Here is a 21,650-nt window from a genome sequence, read left to right on the forward strand (position 1 = left end):
TGATTTTTAGATGTTTTAAGAGGGTCGTTGCTGCCTATCCCTCGCTCTCCATTACTCGCCTGTTACGACACCCATGGCAAAGGAAGGAGTAGCCCATTCTATGCCGGGACACACACGGTGACCATATAGTTATAGATATGTAGCAATAATAACAGGTATATTTTGCTCTGCAAAAAGAGACATCAGTCGTTAGCACATATGCACCAATTAGCAACGAAACATTTCATAAACACATTACATATAATTTAGAATGGGAAAATGCGTGATTGTATGTAAGTATTGATTTTTCTTCGCAACAAGGAGTTTTTTGCTCCATCGAGAAATTGGCTGATTCAATGGTCATAAAATTTATATGGGATCAACTCAGGACTAAACTGTATTGATTGATTTTGGAAGTCGTTTAAAAATATTGGTATTTTCGAATTATGCCCTGAAAAACAAGGCTGAATCATAAAGTGTGCATTTTTGGTACTGAAGAAACCTTTTTGCAGCCTTTGTCGTTTTTATATATTCGATAGGGATCGCGTGAGAGATGCCGTGTGTGTAGTAAAGGCTTCTGTAAATTCGGTGTCCACTCTGTAGTGCTGATCTTGCTTGTAGAACGGACTTGTTTTCATCAGGTACGATGTTGCTATGTTTGCTATTCCAAATTATATTAGAAAGTCACAGTACAAGACTCATACATACCGATGATAGCACCAATGTTGAGTAGTGACCCGATCCAGGCTTCCTCATTGCTGGTGATCGGTCTGTCAAGAGGAGAGTCTGTTACATTCTGCAACTTGAGGTTCACAGGGGACGTCCATCCCATTGAGAATCCCGTGGCCGTGATCGCGATGTTCGCTGTTGAATACAACCGGAGATATTATATTTTTGATCACAGAAAATGTATTCAATAGGTTTTGTTTTTATCACTGTTTTACACTTAGTTTTGTAACTCGAAGTTGTCTTCGAGCCGCAACAAATCTCGAGTGAGAGGTTTCGTAGTCGATTTCGTAGATATATTGTTGGTTATTTTTTTTATTTTTTCGTGTCAAATCAACCGTTATGTGTCCACTTATGAACATAGGCCTTTACCATAGATTGCCATAAGAAACGGTCCTAAGCAAATAAATTTTTCGAGCAAATAAATGAATATATATATATAATATTTTTTATTTTATCGCCATAAAAAAAAGCTTCTTCCCACTGTAGAGAAGCATGCAAGCAAGCAAGCTAGACATCTTAGAATTAAAATAATATAATATTGCAGAAAAATGAGGATATAAAGGAGTTGATGAAAGTCGAAATCATGGAACATGTTTATATATTTTATATATATTCGGCATTCGGTATTGATTTTTACTAGACTGACCTCAGTCCGGATTCATTAGCAGAATACGAATCCTTATAACTTCGATTGCACCTGTTTATTACAAGACAGTATGATGAGCAGACCATTAATGTATCACTGTATTATGTCCGCTCTATATACAATTTGTTAAAGTAAAATAAATAAATATATAAATGAATATTTATTTGCAGTCATAAAAACAATTAAGTCAGTTATGTACATATTATTTTGAATAAAACCGTTTAGGTGTAAGTTGAACTCACACGCCAATGGTTCCGCACAGAAATATGTAAATGTGAAATAAAATGTTCTTTATTGCATTTTTATGTAAAATAGACAGATAATAAGTATTGTTATTGATACTATAATCCCTATTTTCTTATTTTGTGTCATAATTGTAGTTTAAAACTGGACAATATAACTAAGTGTTTGTTTTAAGGTTTTTTGATAATTTGTCGAAAACAACGATAGTTAATAAATTTGTATTATTTTTTTCTGTAATATTAATATATACTTTTATGTAATTATTTCACATTTATTGTTTCACAACGGATGAACTTTTCTCAGATTTTTGATCATTACGTAAAGAACTAAGCAGCATTTGAATAAAAAAATAGGTCTACTTTGAAATGTTTAGTACCCTTTTTGAACTACTTTCTTACGCAACCCTAAAAATAGGGACCTTAGTAACATTCAATTTGTCAACGTAAAACGTTCCACGTCGATATTTACTAACTTGTGTCAATGTTATGACCATAAAGATAGTTTATCTGGTAGTAAGTAACGTATTATAAACACGGTGACAGGAGACAGACAGCATGTACCGCATTATTTATATAACATAAAATTAGATAATAAAAATGCTATCTAAAATAATATTAGTTAGGTAAAGATATTATCTGTGGTACAGGTAAAATTGTATAGTCAAATATAATTTTACATATAGGTACTTATAGATAACTATTTTTAAAAATAAACACCGGAGTGTATGTAATAATATGCACTCTATTAATTATCACGAAAATCTTCAATATGGTCAATATTGAAGATTTTCGATTTCTTCTAATAAAAGGACTTATTACCTATTTAAGCTTGTATACGAACAGGACACAGTAACGTCTAATCAACAATTGCAAATAATCGTAAAGACCAAGTTCTATTGTAAAATAGTTTTCTGTTAATTTCGTATTATTTGTTTAGAATTTGATTAGGATCTTTAGATCCTAAATTAAAAAAAAAAAAAGATCTAGGATTTAACCTTAGCATAGCAACTCCTATGTGTTGAGGATTATGATTTTCTAATGCCAATATAAAACTATAAATTAGAATAGCATTAGTAATAATTAGCATTTCTATGTCATTCATTTCATTTATATAGTATTCTGTGTCTACTATTGTAATGTACAATGTCTTTTGATATATATTGGACATATATTAAAAATGCTTTTAAATAGCATCAACACAATTATAGAAGATGGTTTTAAATTGATACACATTTTGGAATTGACCAGTATTGAAGCTGACTGCTCCTGCTATGTAGTGACTACTGTAATTTATAATACATCTTGGACATTACGTCCTAATGAGTAAATATTATTCGTAGATATGATTACTTAATTATAATTATGTAAGTGATAATAAACTCATAAAAAATATAGATAATGACCCAAATGTATCCACGTTCATTTCGCTGCGATTACATTACTGCGTGGCAATTCGATGATAAATTTATATGTTGAGTATGATTGGTAAATCTGAATATTGCTCACACTGTAATAATGATCTATTTAATTTGTTTTCTAATGGCTAGTTTGTGCATACCTAATTGTAAAAACGTTTAAACATTGTTGTAAATAGTGTAAACCTATAAATACTTTGAGTGCATATAAAATATATGTAGTATGTTGGTGATAATTTTAAACATAGATTAAGTACACAAATAGAATTTCTATAATAAACTTAACATGGAATCTCTCTGTTAGGTAAGTATAAAGATCCATGGGGATGGCTCGATACTTTTATCTCTTATCCTTCTCCTACTTCGTTTTGAATATCTTAGTTTTGACCACAGATGTCCTGAAAAGGGGCTCAACCTAAATTCCCAATACTGCTCTTGATTTTATAACTATTAAGAAGCATGTTATCTTTAAAGAAACTGGAATTGTTATATTAATTGTAAATAACTGTACTTACTTCCATTTGTATGTCCAAGGTTCATAAAATTACCTCGTTTTATGATAGTTAAAATTTCTGCCATTCCGTACTGATTCGTGTAATTAAGTACTTTCGTACCAATTTTTCTTACACGGAGTAGATTTGTAAATATTTTTTAAATTATTTAAAATGTGATATACGAGTAAGTGAACACCATCAGCAGCAATGCAAATAAAATTAAGGCAGTATGTTATCCTAGTTACCCAACCCGGTGCCGCCGACGAAGTCGCGGGTAAAAGTTATGTCAAAATAATTACAGTAATATAAACAGTATATATGTTTAATTCGTAACTTACTGCAAAGGATTGTTAGTAATGCGAACTACCAGAGAGTTAAAAAATAAAACTAATCTTATTAATATTATAAAATTGTGATTAACAATGTCTGTTATGGGAGATATTTAAAAAATAAATATGAAGGGCCTTAATATTTATAATTTAGAAATTTTGTCTCTATGTCTGTATATTTGTTCCGACATCATGTAAAAACTATTGTACCAAATTGGATGCGGTTTTCACAGTTGTGTTCCTGAAGATCTAAGTTAAAATGTAGTGTAGTAATATTTTATCATGTTATGTCATCTTAAAGTGGATTATTTCATTGGTTTTCCTATTTCTGAAATGCAGGCGTAGGAAGTAGGAGGCCAAAAGCTAGTTTCAAAATAAACATATTTCTTAAAATATGACGGATGTGTGTTTTATTTGAGCTCCGAATCCAGTCCGCTTATTTTTCTTAGAGAAATGTAAATGCATAAAGACAATGGTCATTGAAAATGTTAAGGCGTATTCACATATAATCTAGCATTTTTATACGAAAATGTCTTACACGAAGTCCCCTATAGAACAGTACGTTTGTAAACATTTTTTACTTGACTTAAAATATGATATTATTCAATAACATCGGCAACAGTGCGAATAAAATTAAGGAAGTGACGATAACAAGACCCTTGTGAACAAGTAGATAATAGGTCTATTGTGATCTTGCCAGTAGTATTATCTGTGGAGACATATTCGTTCGAGTTTAAAATGGATACATTTCAACATCATATACCTAATGTATGTGCGGATTTAAAAAGTAGGAAAACCATAGACCATTTATAAATAGTGGATCAAAGTAAAACATACATCAATTTTTAAGTTGGATCTTCAGGAATATAACAGCGAAAACTATATCTAATTTGGAGCAATGATACAGACACAAAATTTCAAAAAAATATTGTTTGACTTATATTGCTCTTATTAATACTCCTCATATAATATAATCTAGTTCTAATTTTATAATATTATTAAAATGATCAATGCACCTTTTCCAAAGCAATGAAGAAAGAGATGTTGTGATGAGAATGTTTGGATAAAAATATAACTGTATTGGAAAAACACAAGACTGGTATCAATAATGAAGCTGCTCTGCAGCACTTACGAGAACAGTAGGTACGTATTATGCGCTATCTCCATTTTCTTTAAATGCACCTATTATCTAAGTAACGTCTGTGTTAAACTTCAGTTAGTAGTTTATAAGAATCTTACTGAAGAGCATAAGATTCGTTCAATTTTGTCACGCATATTGCAACTTCAAAAAAGTTAATTTTCACGAAGAGTCTTGCTGAGTAACCTTAATAACAAATGTCTTAACTCCCGATGATAACGTATGATATTCGCTTAGAAAGAGGTATATATTGCAAAAGCTGTAAAGCCGGAAGTGTTTATATTTGTGTTGTGTTTATATAGCATTGTAAAAACAAACCTCTTGTCCCTGTAGATATAGATATGATTAGCAGTTCAGTTCATAGTTCCTTCGTGAACTATGAATACTACGTATTTATTATTTTTGATAAAAAAATAGATATGGAGCTGCTGTTCGCGGTTGACAAAAACGACTACAAAAATCTAAAGCAGTGTTTTTCAACCTTTTTCATGACATGGTGTCCCCTAGTACGAACAAATATTTCGCGACTGCCGAACCTTTGCTTTTTTTTCATGTATTTTATAATGAAAAAAAGATCAAGATTTCTTTATGATGATAAAAGAAAAAACGTCTCAACTCAAATAATATAAAAAAAAATAATTGTATTACATCAAGAAAAAAAAATCTTGAATCATTGAATATTGAAGTTAATATTGCTCACTTGTATTATTTTTGCGAAGCAATATACACACGTGTAATGCTCATGCAAAACTTTTTTAAATATACTAATTTATCTATAAGTAAATCACTAAATTTTACGCAGTTAGATATTTTTTTCTGTGATGTTAAGCACGATAGTAGAGATAAATTAATTATATAGTACCTATATATAATTATATTGATTAAATTTAAATAAGTAGGAATATCGCGAATAGAATACTATTACAAGACACATTTTTAAGTAATTTATTTTATTTTCAACCGTCTTTATAAAGAAGAAAATTCTCAATTCGGTTATTTTTTTATATTTTTTATATATCGTAACTTCATCAGTAATAAACCGATTTAGAAAATTATCTTTTTATACGAAAGAATATACTTGTAGATTGTTTTATTGAAATTTCATTAAAATAGGTTTAATAATATAAATGGATAATCAAAATAGTTGGTTTTGGTACAATTGAAGTCTTTTCTTTTGTGAAACACAATCTTAAATTATGTAATTGATAGGTATTTGTATAAGTAAGCATTTACTCTCTAAATTATTTATAAGTCTCATCCTATAATGTGAATGTTTAGGGTAGGTAAAGAGGTTTCTTCAGGGTCGGCAACGCACGCGTAATACTAATGTAAAGAAGTGTTAAATGAAAAATAAATATATATATCAAAATATTGTCCGCTGTTTATAAAAACGCCACATCAAACTTTAATAGAAATTTACATCAATAAATAAATAATTGTACTTAAAAAAATTAAGTACTATCGTCAAAGTGTATATAAGCATTATAATTATTTTGAAAAGACCATCGTTTATAACGTGTATTATTCAGCGCGCTGTTTGTTGTGGAAATAATCGGTCATTTCCACTTTTGTCATAACGAGCTGCTTCGGCATTGAACTTCACCCATCAAGAGAGTCATCATTCGATTGTACTACATTGCAAGTTACGTACCTACATAGCGTTGTTACTATGACCCATAGAATAAGGATCGAACCTTCTACAATTCTTTAGATACACTTGATAGTCACATTCACTTTCGAATTTAAATTATTTCTTTGGTCGAATGTCAATGTGTTCGGGGAATTTTATGTTTTTAGATTTGTTATTTCCTAGTTGTTGATACTTCACTTTTTAAATAACTTCAAACACTATGAGAATCTCGATTCAGTTGTATTTATTATTTTTGTTACCTCATAACTCTGTCAATAGTAAACTGATTTGAAAAATTCTTTTTGATAAAATTACTAATAATTAATAGCTTACTTATTTGTTCTATAGAAATTTTATCAAAATCGGTTCAGTAAGTAGTTTTTAAATCAAAATAACTGGTTTTGCTATAACTGAAATAGTTTTTTTTTTCTGTGGAACCCAATTTAAATATTCGTTCTCTTTTTTTCATCGTCAACGTACACCATAATTAAGATTGTGTTTCACAAAAAAAAAGACTTAAATTGGGCAAAATTAGTATTATTATTTTAAAACTAAACTATAAAACCCGTTCTGATAAAAGTATATCCTGTCAAATAAAAAAAAAATTGCAAGTAGATTTGCAACGGACGAAATGACGAGTTAACAAACATATCTCTGAAATAAATTTTTATACAGACAATTATTTTCTACACTTGGCCATAGATAATAAAATTTAACATATATTTTGTGGGTTTTTTTTAACGGATAATAATGGAATGACAACCCCGCCCGCGCGGGGGGAAGGGATCGTTAGTAATGCGGGCTACCAGTCCCATTGCTAGCAATAGCTCCACGCGGTTTCTCCTGGAAACCATCGTGCTGAGTGCCAGGTGTATTCATCGCGATGGGCTGACTGACCTGCTTTTTTCATTATTCACCTATCATCCCTCACTGGTGCCCCACCAGCGTATACCGTTAGCGCATACGGGGATATCACTCCATTCATCATCCATTAAAAAAAAAACCCCGCCCGCGCCATTCGTGTACACTGGCTAACTGTATGGTAACTCCGCCTGCGCTAACGGGATACGCTGAAACTGGCTAACTGTAATGGTTGGAGTGGAGTAAGGATGAGAGTAGGTCAGTTAGCCCATTGTAACGGATTTATCAAAAATTAACCACGATGGTTTCCAAAGGGGCATGGAGGACGACATATGACGTATAATATAAGTAATGGGGCCGCTAGTCCCCGTTACTAGAGGGATACTTTGTACAAAAGTCGATTGCTTGGGTACCTCTGTCCCATTCGTGTTTCAACCGTGAAGTAGTTGTGTTTGCACAGCTGTGTTTCGGTTTGAAGGGTGGGATATAGCGTGAATTTACTGGGTACAGAGGAATAACACCTGAGTCCTCAGGAATAGCAACGCATGGGAGGTATCATGGGCGAAACAGTATACTCTGTTATATCCATGGTACTGCTCATGTCTATAGGCGACGGTTACCACTTTCCATCAGGTGGGCCGTCAACTTGTTTGCCATTCTAAGTTGAATAAAAAAAAGTACTGAATGACGTTTTCGAGAATTGGTTTTAAGTAATAGTAAATTTATATGAGTACATTTGAGTTTGACTCGGTAATAAATACTTATATAAGATTTTGATATATGTACACAATGGTTAGATAATATAAAAATAAGTGCTATATAAATTTCTAAATTAAATAATATCACTATTTGAGTATGATAAAGTATAATTAGTTACATTTTATCTTCAATTTGCTAAACGTAAAGAATCAAAATGTTCATTGCAACAATAAATGAATTATGAAAGAATAATACGTTATAAAAGTATTTCTATGAATATCAGTTGAAATCCTCCTAATATTCTGTATATAAAAGTTTGGAAACATATTTCGACTTATTTAAACTTTATTAGTTGTATGGATTTTGTAAATAAATGGAATCAATTTTCATCTAGAATAAAAATTTTTGGACTAAAGTCGCGGATTACAATTACAGTTCATAGTCAATATGAAACAGTATATTCCACTTAGGGCGAGAGTTATTGTTAGCAAAGGAGACGTTAATCTCTATTGCTAACAATATATTCAATCAGGTCGACCTCCACGCGGTCCTCCAAGAAATGATCGTGATTAATTCTCGTTGAATTCGTCAAAATAGGCTAACTGACTTAGTTTCAACCTCACATATCCACTCACTAGTACCCTGTGAGCGTATACCGATAGCGCAGGCGGAATTACCATTCCATAATCATCCATTAAAAAAAAGTATGTTTAATAAGTTTTTTTTTACTAATATACTAATATATAAAGCGAGTGTTAGTTTGTTTAAAACCGCTAATCTCTGGGACTATGAGTCGGATTTGAAAAACTCTTTTTGCATTTGACAGCTCATTTTCACATCACAATACAATCATGGGAGAAACTGCGGACTAAAATTAGTAAACTTATAAACTGGTATTCAAAAACATTATTATATATGTAGGTATATAAAGATATCAAAATAATAATATCTACTATCATGGTAATTGACATATCTATTACCAACAGTATCAGTTAATCATAACTGAGTTAAAATTTGTTGATTAATATTATAACACAAATATAATATTTCCATATCATCAACCTACATTACACAGTGTACCTTGATTTTTACACATTTATGTCATGGTGTTCTTAAATTTATAATTAGATTAGACGAGTATAAAGATAAACGCCGTTTATATACCAATTATGTTATTTTGGAATGCGACTAGAAGGGGATGAAAAAAATACAAAAGTCTCCTAAACAATGAAATCTCATTGTAGAAGTTAGAAATTACGTTCACGGTAATTATTTAAAACTTTAAAAACAAATTATTTAAAATAAAAAAATGAAAAGTTTTCTTTTTGAGTTGAAAATTTTTGCATTGAATTGAATCCATTTCAAAATCAACATTAATTATGACAAATACACATTGAGGAAGGACACCAAAAAGCGGAATAACCGAATAAATAAATACAAGAATAAAAGGGATAAATGGAAAAATATTCAAAGTCCCTTAGGAAATATACTCAGAAGGATACAGGAAATTTTTAATATTATAAATTCTTGGAAAATACCATATATTATAAAACTGGAAATAAGTATTTAAGACTCACTGAATTATTATCACATGACGCAAACTTACAATTGTACCGTACTTATTTGTATCGGTTTATAGCTAATATATGTCATTTAAATAGTTGCAACTGTGCAAACAAGTTACATGAATAATAATAATGTTATATTCATGTAATGTTATATCAATATTAAATCTGCGTTTATTCACCATATAAAATAACGAGAACTTAATTGTGGTATTTATTGATGTACAATTTTACAAGTAGGCACTAATTATTTTTTAGATAATTCCTTATACTTGTTCTGATAGATAATAATAGCTTTGAGAGTGTCTGAATTATCTCTCTTCGGCAGAAACAAACAATTTTCCATGTTTCTGAATAATTTATCAAAAAGTCTACTGATAGGACATCGTTTCGTTAATTTCGGAATATTATTCTTATTTACATATCACAGAATTTATAATATAAGCAAAAAAAGAAAAGAATGTTTTTCATATTTCTTTGATTAACATTTTAATTTCCTATCATCATTCTGTCAAATTGAATCTTCGGTATATGAACCGTCTTAAATAGTACCTATCAATCTCTATCATTGTACATGATTTTATTTAATTGTTAATTTACTTCACCTACATATTTTTAATTATATAACTATTTTGCCATATCTTTGCAGAATCTGGACTGGTTTTGATATATTTTTTTGCAATCAGTAGAGTTTATTATATATATTTTTTACGAAACAAAATTTTAAACATCCTATCCTCTTTATTTAATTAAAAATATGGAGGACGATAACGGAACATTAGATTAGTATATACTGTTACTGAGTTAAAATTCAAAATTTTGTGTTTTATGTAAATATAATAGATAACCTTATATCATTTTCGACCATTTTGGGGCCTGCGAATTCTATTAAATTTATAGTTCCAGTTATAGTCGTAGCTATAGAAAATAATCTTTGATAAATATTAATTAAACGTCTGTGATAATAATTATTAATTAGTAGATAAATATAATTATATCTATTGAGATTTCGAAAAGAGCTGACATTGAAATGAAATTGAATGAGTATCTATATTACTTTTCTACATAATTTGTTAATAATAAAAAAAAACCCAATTTTTTGTAGTGTACCTTGTACCTGTAGTAAGTATATCTATTAATAAGTGCTACATTTTCTGTAACTTATGTTAATTTATGTTATACGTACCTATTGCAATTTAAAATAATCTATTATTGAGTTTTTGTCGCGAAAAATAGCTACAAGGTCTATAAATAAAGGAAACTAGTCATTTAAAATAAAATAAACTTTTGTTTGTTGATATATATTCGTAACAAGCATAATTACGAAAAAAATGCTGAACATAATTCAAAGAAAATTACTATGTTTTTGCAAATAAAGTTTATTTAGATTACATAGGGATAGTGAGTAAATTATTTATTTAATAAACCCAATAGGTAAGTACTTAATTTAAATATATATTTAAATTTATCACTTATACAGGTTTAATTTAGTTATAAAACTGTAAAAAATAACTATACCAAATTGGTTCTATTAAAAAAATATATTCAAAATATATTTAATTTTAATTTTAAAAATTTAAATATATTTAAGTTATATTAAAAAAATGTGCTATCACAATATTCTTAATATAAATTTATTATACCTAATAACAAAGCATTTCACTACGTCGGATCTCTACTTACTAATAGGTATATAATAGTGTAATGTACTCGTAAGTCACATTTTAAGAGAATAAGAAGTGGTAGGTTGGGGACGTACTGATCTGTTACCCTGTCAAATGGATTGCTCAATGCTGGTTACATATAGGTAAGAGGCGGCCAAATCGTTACAAGTTGTTTACTGGGCAAAATTATTATTTTTGTTTAAATTTTAAATAAAAAAATGTTTACATTTTTTTTTTCTTAAATTTCATCCAAACATATAAATCTCATAAAACCGGTTTTTAGCCGGTTTTTCTTTTCAGAAACCGGTTTTGGGAACAAAACCAATATTTTTTTTCGTTCTCGATTTCGGTTAACCAAAAATTTTTTTTCCCGGTTTGATGCCCTGTGTATAATAATAAACATTAAAAATTAAAGTAGTTTTTTTTAATGTTATCCTATACAGTATATGTCATATTCTTCTGATGTAATTTGTCGAAGACTAAATTTATAGGTATATGTCATATTCAAAATTAAACCCTTCTGATCTGTCTCTGTATCCTGTACTGCTATATTCTTTCAAACTGAAACAGCAATGCAAATACAGCAGCTTGCTAAAAGAAACACGAACATTCTTCTGTTGTATTCGTGTTTACACCCTTGTGTGTACCAATACAAACAAGTGTTATGTAGTATTCGTCTATATTAATGCTAATTATCAAATAAATTGATTTTTAAATTTAAATCACCAAAATTGGTTCACACAGGTGTTTATATGCATCAAGTAACCGCAACCGAGAAATTCGAACATATCTATTGAAATGAGCATAATGTCATGAAAATAAGCTCATGTCCATCACTAACAACACAAACAACAAATTACCTACACTTTGAACACAGCTGACAAAAAATATTCGAATAATCGCGGCACTTAATATTGCACGATAAAAAAGTAATAAGTATTTTTTTTCGGCTAGTTGTCACGAGTATTTTTTATTTGTTTCACAGTATAGGAATCACATATAGTAAAGACATACCGACGCCGGCGATTATGTATTGCCGCCACAATTGTCCTCCCTCCATCCTATGCGTTTGTTGGTTGACTGACACATCAGTAGTCACTGGTTCGTAAGTGTAGTTCATATCAGCCATACTACGTCACGCAACGTCAGCTGATGATTAAAATGTTGATTTTAACGTTTTAGGACGTAGGGTAGCTTGGACGCTCTTCCGGGGTTTCGTCGGCTAATCTGCAATAAATTGTATTATCTTGAAGAAAACAGGAAAAACGCTTAGTAGTCAGGTTGAAATTGGTTCGAAATAAGATATAAAAGTTACGGGGGTCAAGATATACTATTTTTTGGACAAACTTTTTCATCAACGAAACTCTGTGCGAAAAATTGTGTTTCTGTAAAAAAAATATAGCCTCCTGAAAATCGCTATTGATCAACGTTTGATTTCAATACAGTAATAGTCTACAGTAGTAGACTTCCCTGTCAGTTTCCCTTTTATTCTACGTTTCTATAAGAGAGATTGAATAAGAGAGATAATATGCCATAACTTTGTTACTTAAAAATTTATATAGCATCAGTTTATTTTCAGATGTATGTTATATACTTATTTCTTATTCTTATGTTCTAATCTATTTTTTTTTTTAATATTGATAGATTAGTACGTGCACAAACCTTTTCGTTTTTAATCTATAATTAGGTTTTTAAAATCTGGATTGAAAACAATAACGAAAACTGTATAGAATATGATATAACATGAGGATTTTTTATGCAATTTAAGATGGGAAACGGGCTAATAGCCATTCTGATGGAAAATCGTACTCTTATAAATATGAATATCACAGAGTATACTGTCTCTTCTGTAGTATCCCTCATTCATGGCCACTCCTGAGGACTATGATGCTTTTTAAAAGTAACCCTTTGGTAAAAATTCCAATATATTAGACTTTTTTTCTGGTGTTTTGACGTCCGTTCAAGTTGAAATTCTACTATGAAAATAGGTGTAACAATCTAATAGAGAAAGAGTTTGTACAATAATTCGCCTGAGAACTTCTTGTTTTATACATGCTTTCGTTTTAGTCTAAGAGCTGTGTTTGCATGGCTGAGTTTTAGTTAGTTGGATAAAATGCATTTAAATCGCTGGGTACGGAAACATAAGGCTATTCCTTAGGAATAAATGTATGAGTGTCACTGTATATTCTATGACATGTATGGTTTCTGTTCATATCAATAGGTGAACGTTATTTTTTTACATTAGATATATCATCAGCTTGTGTATTATTCTAAGTCGTATAAAAACCCGAAAGAATTAGAAATGCGCCTAAAGAAACGCTTTGACAATCACTCAGCCCATGTTAGAACCTCATAATCGATAGAGAATTTAGTATGAAGATAGATGTCCAAATAATAGTTACATCACAGTATAAAGAATTACTTTCCGTGCTTATATTATAGACACATTTAAATAAATTGTAATTAGTTATGGAGATAAATTGTCGTGACCTACACATAGACGTACACTGAAGTCTATCTACACATCTGTTTATCTTTTAATATAGGAATGTTTTAAACAAGATAACAAGTTAGTATTTGATCGTGTCATACATTAAATAATTGTTATCTTAATTTTGAACGAATTAATTAATTATTATCTATTATCCTCGACATCTTAGCTATTCAGTAAATTTTATAATTTTTGTAATCATTTGATCAGAAAGTAAGATACTTAGATATGTATATAGGTATGTATGTATTATACATGTATGTATAGGTAAGCACGAAGTGAGAGCATGACAAATGTAAGTGATCGACATCAAATAAATTATCCGATAATTGGTAATCTAAATAAATTTTCCCAATGCCATTATGACAAAACTATTAAAAGGAAGTTGTTATCTTTTTTATATTTAGATGAACAATTGATGTTAAACAAGCGTTTATAGCGTACCTACGACCTATTGTATTTAGATGGTTCTACACATTCATAGTCAATTTTATGTGAAGTCATGCAACTTTTTAAATATAATAAATTGATACAAGTATTTTTATAAGCAATTAATATATAAATAATTACATAGTTTTTAATTACAATCCTTATCACACTTACTTTTATCATTTTTTTCTAATTAGAGCCATACGTAAATAAAGTACAATAAGTGTTTCATTGTAGTAATTATACATCAAGGAATTATTGCTTAATATTATAGGAAATATTTAAATCATTTTAATAATTTAAAAATTGAAATTAAATGTAAGAAAGTCGACGTTGATACGTTAATTTATGACAAATAGATTGTAACTATCCTATATCTAAGTCTGAGTGAGTTTATTATAATGATCCTCCCATACTAATTTGTTATTTATTTATTTCTTTTATTCTACTATAATTAATATAATAATAATTTCTATTTAAAAGTATCATTCTTGAAAATTTTAGTTCTACATTTATTCATCTCTAAATTTATTATTAAATAATTAAATGTACTTAAGAGAAATAATTTTCAGATGTACTCATTGACAAAGAGTTTGCATGAAAATAATATTATGTAGTATGAAGCAAAATTATAATACAATTAACAAAGACCAGATAACAATAGTCAATATATCTACCTAATAATAATAATAACACGACAAAAACAATAGTCAATCATTCAATAAAATTATTATTCATTAGACAATAAAAAAGGATAGATGAGGTTTTTGTTATGGGCATAGGTATCAGTGAATATAGAACTAACTAGTATTATTACATATCAGCTTTGATCGAGGGTAGAGACCTTCAATCAAGTATAATACTATCAGTTTTCCTTTGGTCTTGTATACTTAGATAACTTTTTTTTTTATACAATTTAGAATAACAAACAAGATGACAGCCCATCTGATGGAAAATGGTAACCGTCGCCTATAGACATGAGCAGTACCATGGACATAACAGAGTATATTGTTTCGCCCACGATACCCCCCATGCATTGCCATTCCTGAGGACTCAGGGGTTATTGCTCTGTACCCTGTAAATTCACGCCATATCCTACCCTTCAAACCGAAACACAGCTATGCAAACACAGATGCTTCATGGTTGAAACACGAATGGGACAGAGGTACCCAAGCAATCGACTTTTGTACAAAGTCTCCCTCTGGTGACTATTATCCTTCATTCGCTTTCAGGTTTCGGCGACTTTTCTCCCTTAAGGCGCATGCTCTACATGAAGATTATTTTTGAGACTAATATAAATTTAATTTTATATATTAAAGTTCGATACTCAAAATATAACTTGTGTTTGAAACTAATTTAAATATAATTTATTTTATAACTAATTGTTCGTTAAAAAATTATGCTGTCAATTTATATTTTTTTATAGTATTAACTTATTTATTTTGAATATTACTATCAGTTGTCTAGTACCCATAGTATAAACTCTGCTTAGTTCAGAACTAGATGGGGTTGTATGTTCAAGGGTATTTATTTATTTTATTTATTAGGTATTTAAGTGGAGGTGTCAACCGAGGTGTTTTTTTACTGGAAGTGGTTTCGTTAATCATTTAAAAACATAATTTATCCCAACACTATGACAAAGCAAAGAGACAGCACTCTATGAGATTTTAGTGGATAAGAAACATTTTTTATTTCTTTCAATATAGGTGCGAATCTAAAAATATCTGCGTCCTTGCTCATTTGCATACTATGGAAAACTAAACTAATAAGTATATATAGTATAAAGACGAAAGATTTGATTTTTTTTATAATGAATAAACCCTGAAAATACTTTAATTTTCTTTTATCTATAGAAAGATTACATTATTAGCTAGTAATAGGAGGAGCAATATTTTCAAAAGAACCATACAAAGCCAGAGCGGATTATTAATTAGTTATATTAATCCAGGATAGGAAATAAAGATTTCAAGCTGTCAATAACCGGACAAGGAACAAGGAAACGGGAATCCGGAAAAATCATTAGTCATATTTCTCCACATTTTCCTGTGCGCCAGCGTCTACCCTTGATCATGGATATGTGAGTAAAATTAATATCAATGAATATTATTAACAGTGTTTAATATGCTATTTAAGATTAAGCACATCCTTCCAGACGTGTGATATGTGTAATGCAATATAATGATTGTCACTAGATACTTGTTTCGACGCTCGCGCTGATCCATCAAGTTGTGTTGCATGGACATCTACGATGTGAATTAAAAATCGCTTAAACTCAATGTAAACGATTTTAAATTCAAAATTAATTAATACTCAAAATATAAAATCACTACCTTTACCCGCAACATCGTCCTCGTTATTGAAATTTGATTACTGACCGGAATAAAAACTAGGTACACCTAGGCTTCTTTACTTCCTATCTTCTATACTTTTCCATTCTATTGGTTAAACTATTAAGGCATTAAAATATAACAAACAAACAAAAACTCTTTTTCAACTTTATAATATTAAAATAGATTTATGATGATATATACGAGTATATTATTAAAGTTTTGTATAAGTTATTTACATATATAGGCATCATATGTAGGCAGACATTTTAGTTCAACATGTAATGACATCTGACCATGTGCAACTTTCCATTTTCACATTTTATCAGATCTTTTGCCACTCTATTATGATCAATTTACCTTAGCGTGCGCCTAATATAAATTTTTATAGCGACTCACGTTTTTCTCTTTAAAAAATTAGCTCTTGCAATGTGATAGTTGTCTGTTGCTTTATAAAATTGCTATAGAAATATTTGTAGGCGTCTCATCATTGTTAGTAATGTATGGATGTCAGGTCTGATATACAATGTTATATCATGGGTACTACCAAGATTACTTTCAGAGAAATGCATTTGCAACTATAGATTATTAACTAATAAAATACAAAATATTACAGTTTTTTTATAACACAGAGGGTAAATGAGCATGCGGCTCACCTGAGGCATTGCAGGTGTGCTGCCGGCCTTTTAAAAAGATATATGCTATTTTCTTGAATGTTATGGGTTAATGTAGTAAACAAATTTAGGCAGAAACCTAGGCACCTTTAGTTTTTATTAAAAGAGTAACTTAATAAAAAAAGTCGTGATCTTTTATACTTTATGTACTTTCTTTCCTGACAAGTACACTTCTTTGCCTTCGCCTGCCGATAACCACAAATACAATTTTTAGATATATGCACAACTGCAACTTCTGAATGTTTAATGCATGCATAATTTATACGTAACGTGTTCTGGATTCAAGAAATATTTTTTATAACATTACACAATTGTTTTTTATTACAAAAATAGATACAGAGTGTAAGGGACAGGTTGACAAAAATTAAAACAGTAAATTGTTTCCGGAAATTCTTTCCGGAATTTTTTTTTCTGTTTTTCTTTTTTCATTTATAATCGTGTAAAGTCTATGAAAATTATGTACGAAGAAGCGCTACTGAGTACACGTTATATGTATTACGCGTCGTGTAGATCGTAAAGTTTAAAAAATACATTGCGCGGCATTTAAACTAAGAAACGTTAACTATTTTGGTGCATTTCCGATAGGAAAATAATCTAGTTTAGTTTAGTTTGTGAATTTATAAAAAAAATATTTTGAAGTACCTAAATACTTCCAGAAGACCATTAGTAGTTATATGAGTTATTTTAAGCAATGCATTTTGTTAATAAGTATTCCAATTTTTTCAAAACTACAGATTTCACATACATCTAGTGAAGATATTCACAAATTTTGTTGGTAAAATACGAGTGTAACTGGGGCACAGATAATATAATTCTATATTGGGGGCAAGCTTACAGACATAAAAATTAAATTAGACTTATTACACGACGATTACCACTTTCTATCTATATTGTTACTATGTTTGTTATTCCACATGTAAAAAATATGTGTACATAATGAACAAGATAATGTGCCTATCAATTTTTGTATGATGATTACATATTTATTGTTTGATATGACATATTGATTATGTTTCGTAATTTAATAAGGCCTGGTTCATATATATATATATATATATATATATATATATATATATATATATATATATATATATATATATATATATATATATATATATATATATATGTAAGTGTTTATGTGATTATTTTAACAAAATTTGCCTACCTTTCAATACCTACTAGTGTTCATAATTTTAGATTATCGAAGTGAAGCAACGTTGCAATTATCTGTCAATTTTTAAAAAGAATTTAGTAATTTTCAATATTTCTGAGTGAATATTTAAAAAGTTCTGTATTAGCGAACTAAAACGGTATTCATGTAATAACATTCTTATTAAATTGTCACTATAAATGGATTTTAATGGTAAAAATTTATTTAAAAAATCCCTAAGTAAAATATGAAGTAGAGGGAAAATCTATTACCGTTTTAGTTAGCTAGAAAAAGCACTCTTTAAATAATTAATATAGAATTAATAGAATCGTTAAAATTCTCCTAATTTTTTTTTATTTGACAGATAATTGAAATCTTGCCGTATTTCGATAAGCAAAAGTATGAATGTTCTTAAGTTTTATGTATAGAGACTTTGTTCTATCTAATAATTTATTTAATTTTGTTTGTTATATATTTTTTGTTATATGTAAAATATTCAACGTATTTTGGTAAAATTGTTTATAATTACTTGCTCTTAACAGTAACGTGCTATTCTTGGTTTATGTACGTTATTATAAAGATGTAAAAAAAATCAAGATGATTGAATGCTTGTTAGACATTAGATAATATATATTATAAGCCGGATTTTTTAGATATATGGCTTTCTGAAAGAAATCTAAAAAGCAACACTCATTTAAATCTATGTTACCCACAAAAATTTCATTAATTACCCAGTAAATTTTCATTATAAATATGTCATGTGACATGACATGACCCAACAATGATTTAAGATTTTGGTCGACAAAGAAAAACAGTCATTTCAGTGGTAGCAAAACCAGTTATTTTAGTTTAAAAACTAAAGTACTATACCGATTTTGGTAACAATTCTATGAGACCAATCTGAAAGTACATATTTTTAAATAAAGAATTTGCCAAATCAGTTTATAAACGATGGAGTTCTAAAGTAATAAACATAAAAAAATGCAACCGAATTGAGACCTTCTTCCGTTTTTGAAGTCGCTTAAAATTAAAATAGTAGCTGCAGTATAAAAAAATATTGTCCACCTGTATACGTATCACGCAGAAACTAGTAGGTTTATTTAATAAAATATTCGTAGTAATAACTTTTTAAGGTCAATATTTAGCTGTTTTATCTTAGGAAAGCGAAGACTTTATTAACATTGCGTGGACAAGGCTTAAATATTTATTTAGATAATTAGCTAATAAACAGTTATTAAATTCCAATAAATGAACAAAAAAGATCAGCTATTTTTATTAATCCAATAACATCTTGACAGAGTGTTTTAATATAAATGCTTCGGCAAAATGGTAGATAGGTATAAAAATACATTAACCTTCTAATTGGTGATAAATATCACACAAATAATATGACGGCCATTTTATTAGATATTATAATTTCAGACAAGAGATTAAACATTTAAACACTCAGTATAAAAAACCGACGCGCGAGAGAAGTTTCTGATCGTTTTTTACCCTCGATAGGTACTATATCTAAGATTTATATTATCTGTTTTCAAATAACAATTTATTTTTATTTATATAATGTACGTATTAAATACATTATGCAAATTTACAAGTACTTTTTATTATAACAGTAATAGTTTTTTGCGAAATATTATTAAAAATAAAAACTTACATTTCCAATTTTATTCACTACTAAGCAACGGTTACACACTAAATGATATGATATCAGTTTGTGAGGAACATATTACACGTTGCTTTTGTCATATTTGATAAATTATAAATGATGATTAATTCATTATTATTGTAAGCAATAACACTTCGTAATCCGAGCATTATCCGCTGCTAAAACATTTTTTAATGGATGAAATGGGAAGGTAATCCCACTTGTGCTAGTGGCTTATGCAGGTCAGTTGGACCATCGTGATTTATTTACGAGGAGTGATAAGTATTATGGCACTACTTAAGTACTTGGCCTGGTTATTAGCAATGCGGCCCATTAATAATAATATTTCGCCAAAATGAGAGTTAAAACCAATTTTTTCCTGCATTACCGGTATCCGCTAAAGGGGTAGCAGTGAGGAATAATAGGATAGGATGCAAACAGGTCAGTTGGCCCATTGCGACACATTCATCAAGAAGTAACTTATAACGATAGTTTGTAAAAGGAACAGCATGGAAGTCGATCTGATAGGCTATATTATACCTACTACAGCTATATTGAATGTTAACAAAGGGGTAACGGGTAACAGCTTGGTTTCATAAGAGTGTATTGCTAGCAATGAGCCCTTTGTCAACAGGAATTAGCAAATATTACCTTCTCTCACAAAAATAATAAGAATTTATCCTTTGTGACCATGCAGTAATTTGCTGCAATGAAGGACTTTAAAGAAATGCAATTACCTGCTACTAGGAGATAGGTTTGCATGTTTGTATTTCTGTTTGAGGTGTTTTTTTTACGGATGATAATGGAATGGTAACCCCGCCTGCGCTATCGGAATACATCGGCGGGGCACCAGTGAAGGATGATAGGTGAGGATGAAGTAGGTCAGTTAGCCCATCGTGACGAATTTAACGAGAATTGTTCACGATGGTTTCTAGGGGGAACCACGTGGAGGTCGACCTAATACGGCATATTGCTAGCAATGGGGCTGTCAAACTCCATTGCTAACAATCCCTTTCCCCCCTGTTCGAGGTGTTAGGATATAGCAGTAAAATTACTGAATAGGTATGAAAAGGCTTGAAACCTTGAAAATAGCGATTCTTTTGGATGTATCTTTTGCAATAGGTACTCTCAAAATGGTCAGGTATATTCTACTGCATGCTTCAAATCTATTTCATTATTTTTTCATTTCCAGAGAGAGCCTTCGTACAAATGTCGTTTGCTTGGGCACCTGTGTTCTATTGTCTCTACCGTGAAGCAGTTGTGTTTGCATGGCTGTGTTTCGGCACAGATTAAGTTTCTGTTTGAAGGGTGGGATATGGCAGTGAATTTACAGAGTACAGAGGAATTTAGGAATAACACCTAGGTCCTCAGGAATGGCAACACATGGGGGTATCATGGGCGAAACAGTATACTCTGTTACGTCAATGGTACTGCTCATGTCTACAGGCGTCGGTTACCACCAGGTGGGTCGTCAGCTAACAAGCTGACGACCCATTTGACACACATTTGACGACACATTGACACATTGCCATTCTAACTT

At 30.0% G+C, this 21,650-nt stretch overlaps 1 protein-coding gene across 1 annotated transcript in view; it reads right to left on the reverse strand.

Moving 5' to 3' along the window:
- The window catches only part of LOC113514337 (facilitated trehalose transporter Tret1-like), a 29,149-nt gene extending 8,938 nt beyond the window's left edge, over positions 1 to 20,211 (reverse strand). The window contains exons 1-3 of the mRNA XM_026898400.3: positions 20,120 to 20,211; positions 12,406 to 12,618; positions 688 to 843 (exon numbers count right to left, since the gene is read on the reverse strand). Of these exons, the coding sequence (XP_026754201.1) occupies positions 688 to 843; positions 12,406 to 12,520 (271 nt within the window). The 5' untranslated portion in view covers positions 12,521 to 12,618; positions 20,120 to 20,211. The remainder of the gene's footprint in view (positions 1 to 687; positions 844 to 12,405; positions 12,619 to 20,119) is intronic.
- Between the last annotated feature and the right edge of the window lie 1,439 nt (positions 20,212 to 21,650).

Source organism: Galleria mellonella, unplaced genomic scaffold (genome assembly GCF_026898425.1).
Source record: "Galleria mellonella isolate WM207_F2 unplaced genomic scaffold, CSIRO_AGI_GalMel_v1 utg270, whole genome shotgun sequence".
NCBI classification, from domain to species: Eukaryota; Metazoa; Arthropoda; class Insecta; order Lepidoptera; family Pyralidae; genus Galleria; species Galleria mellonella.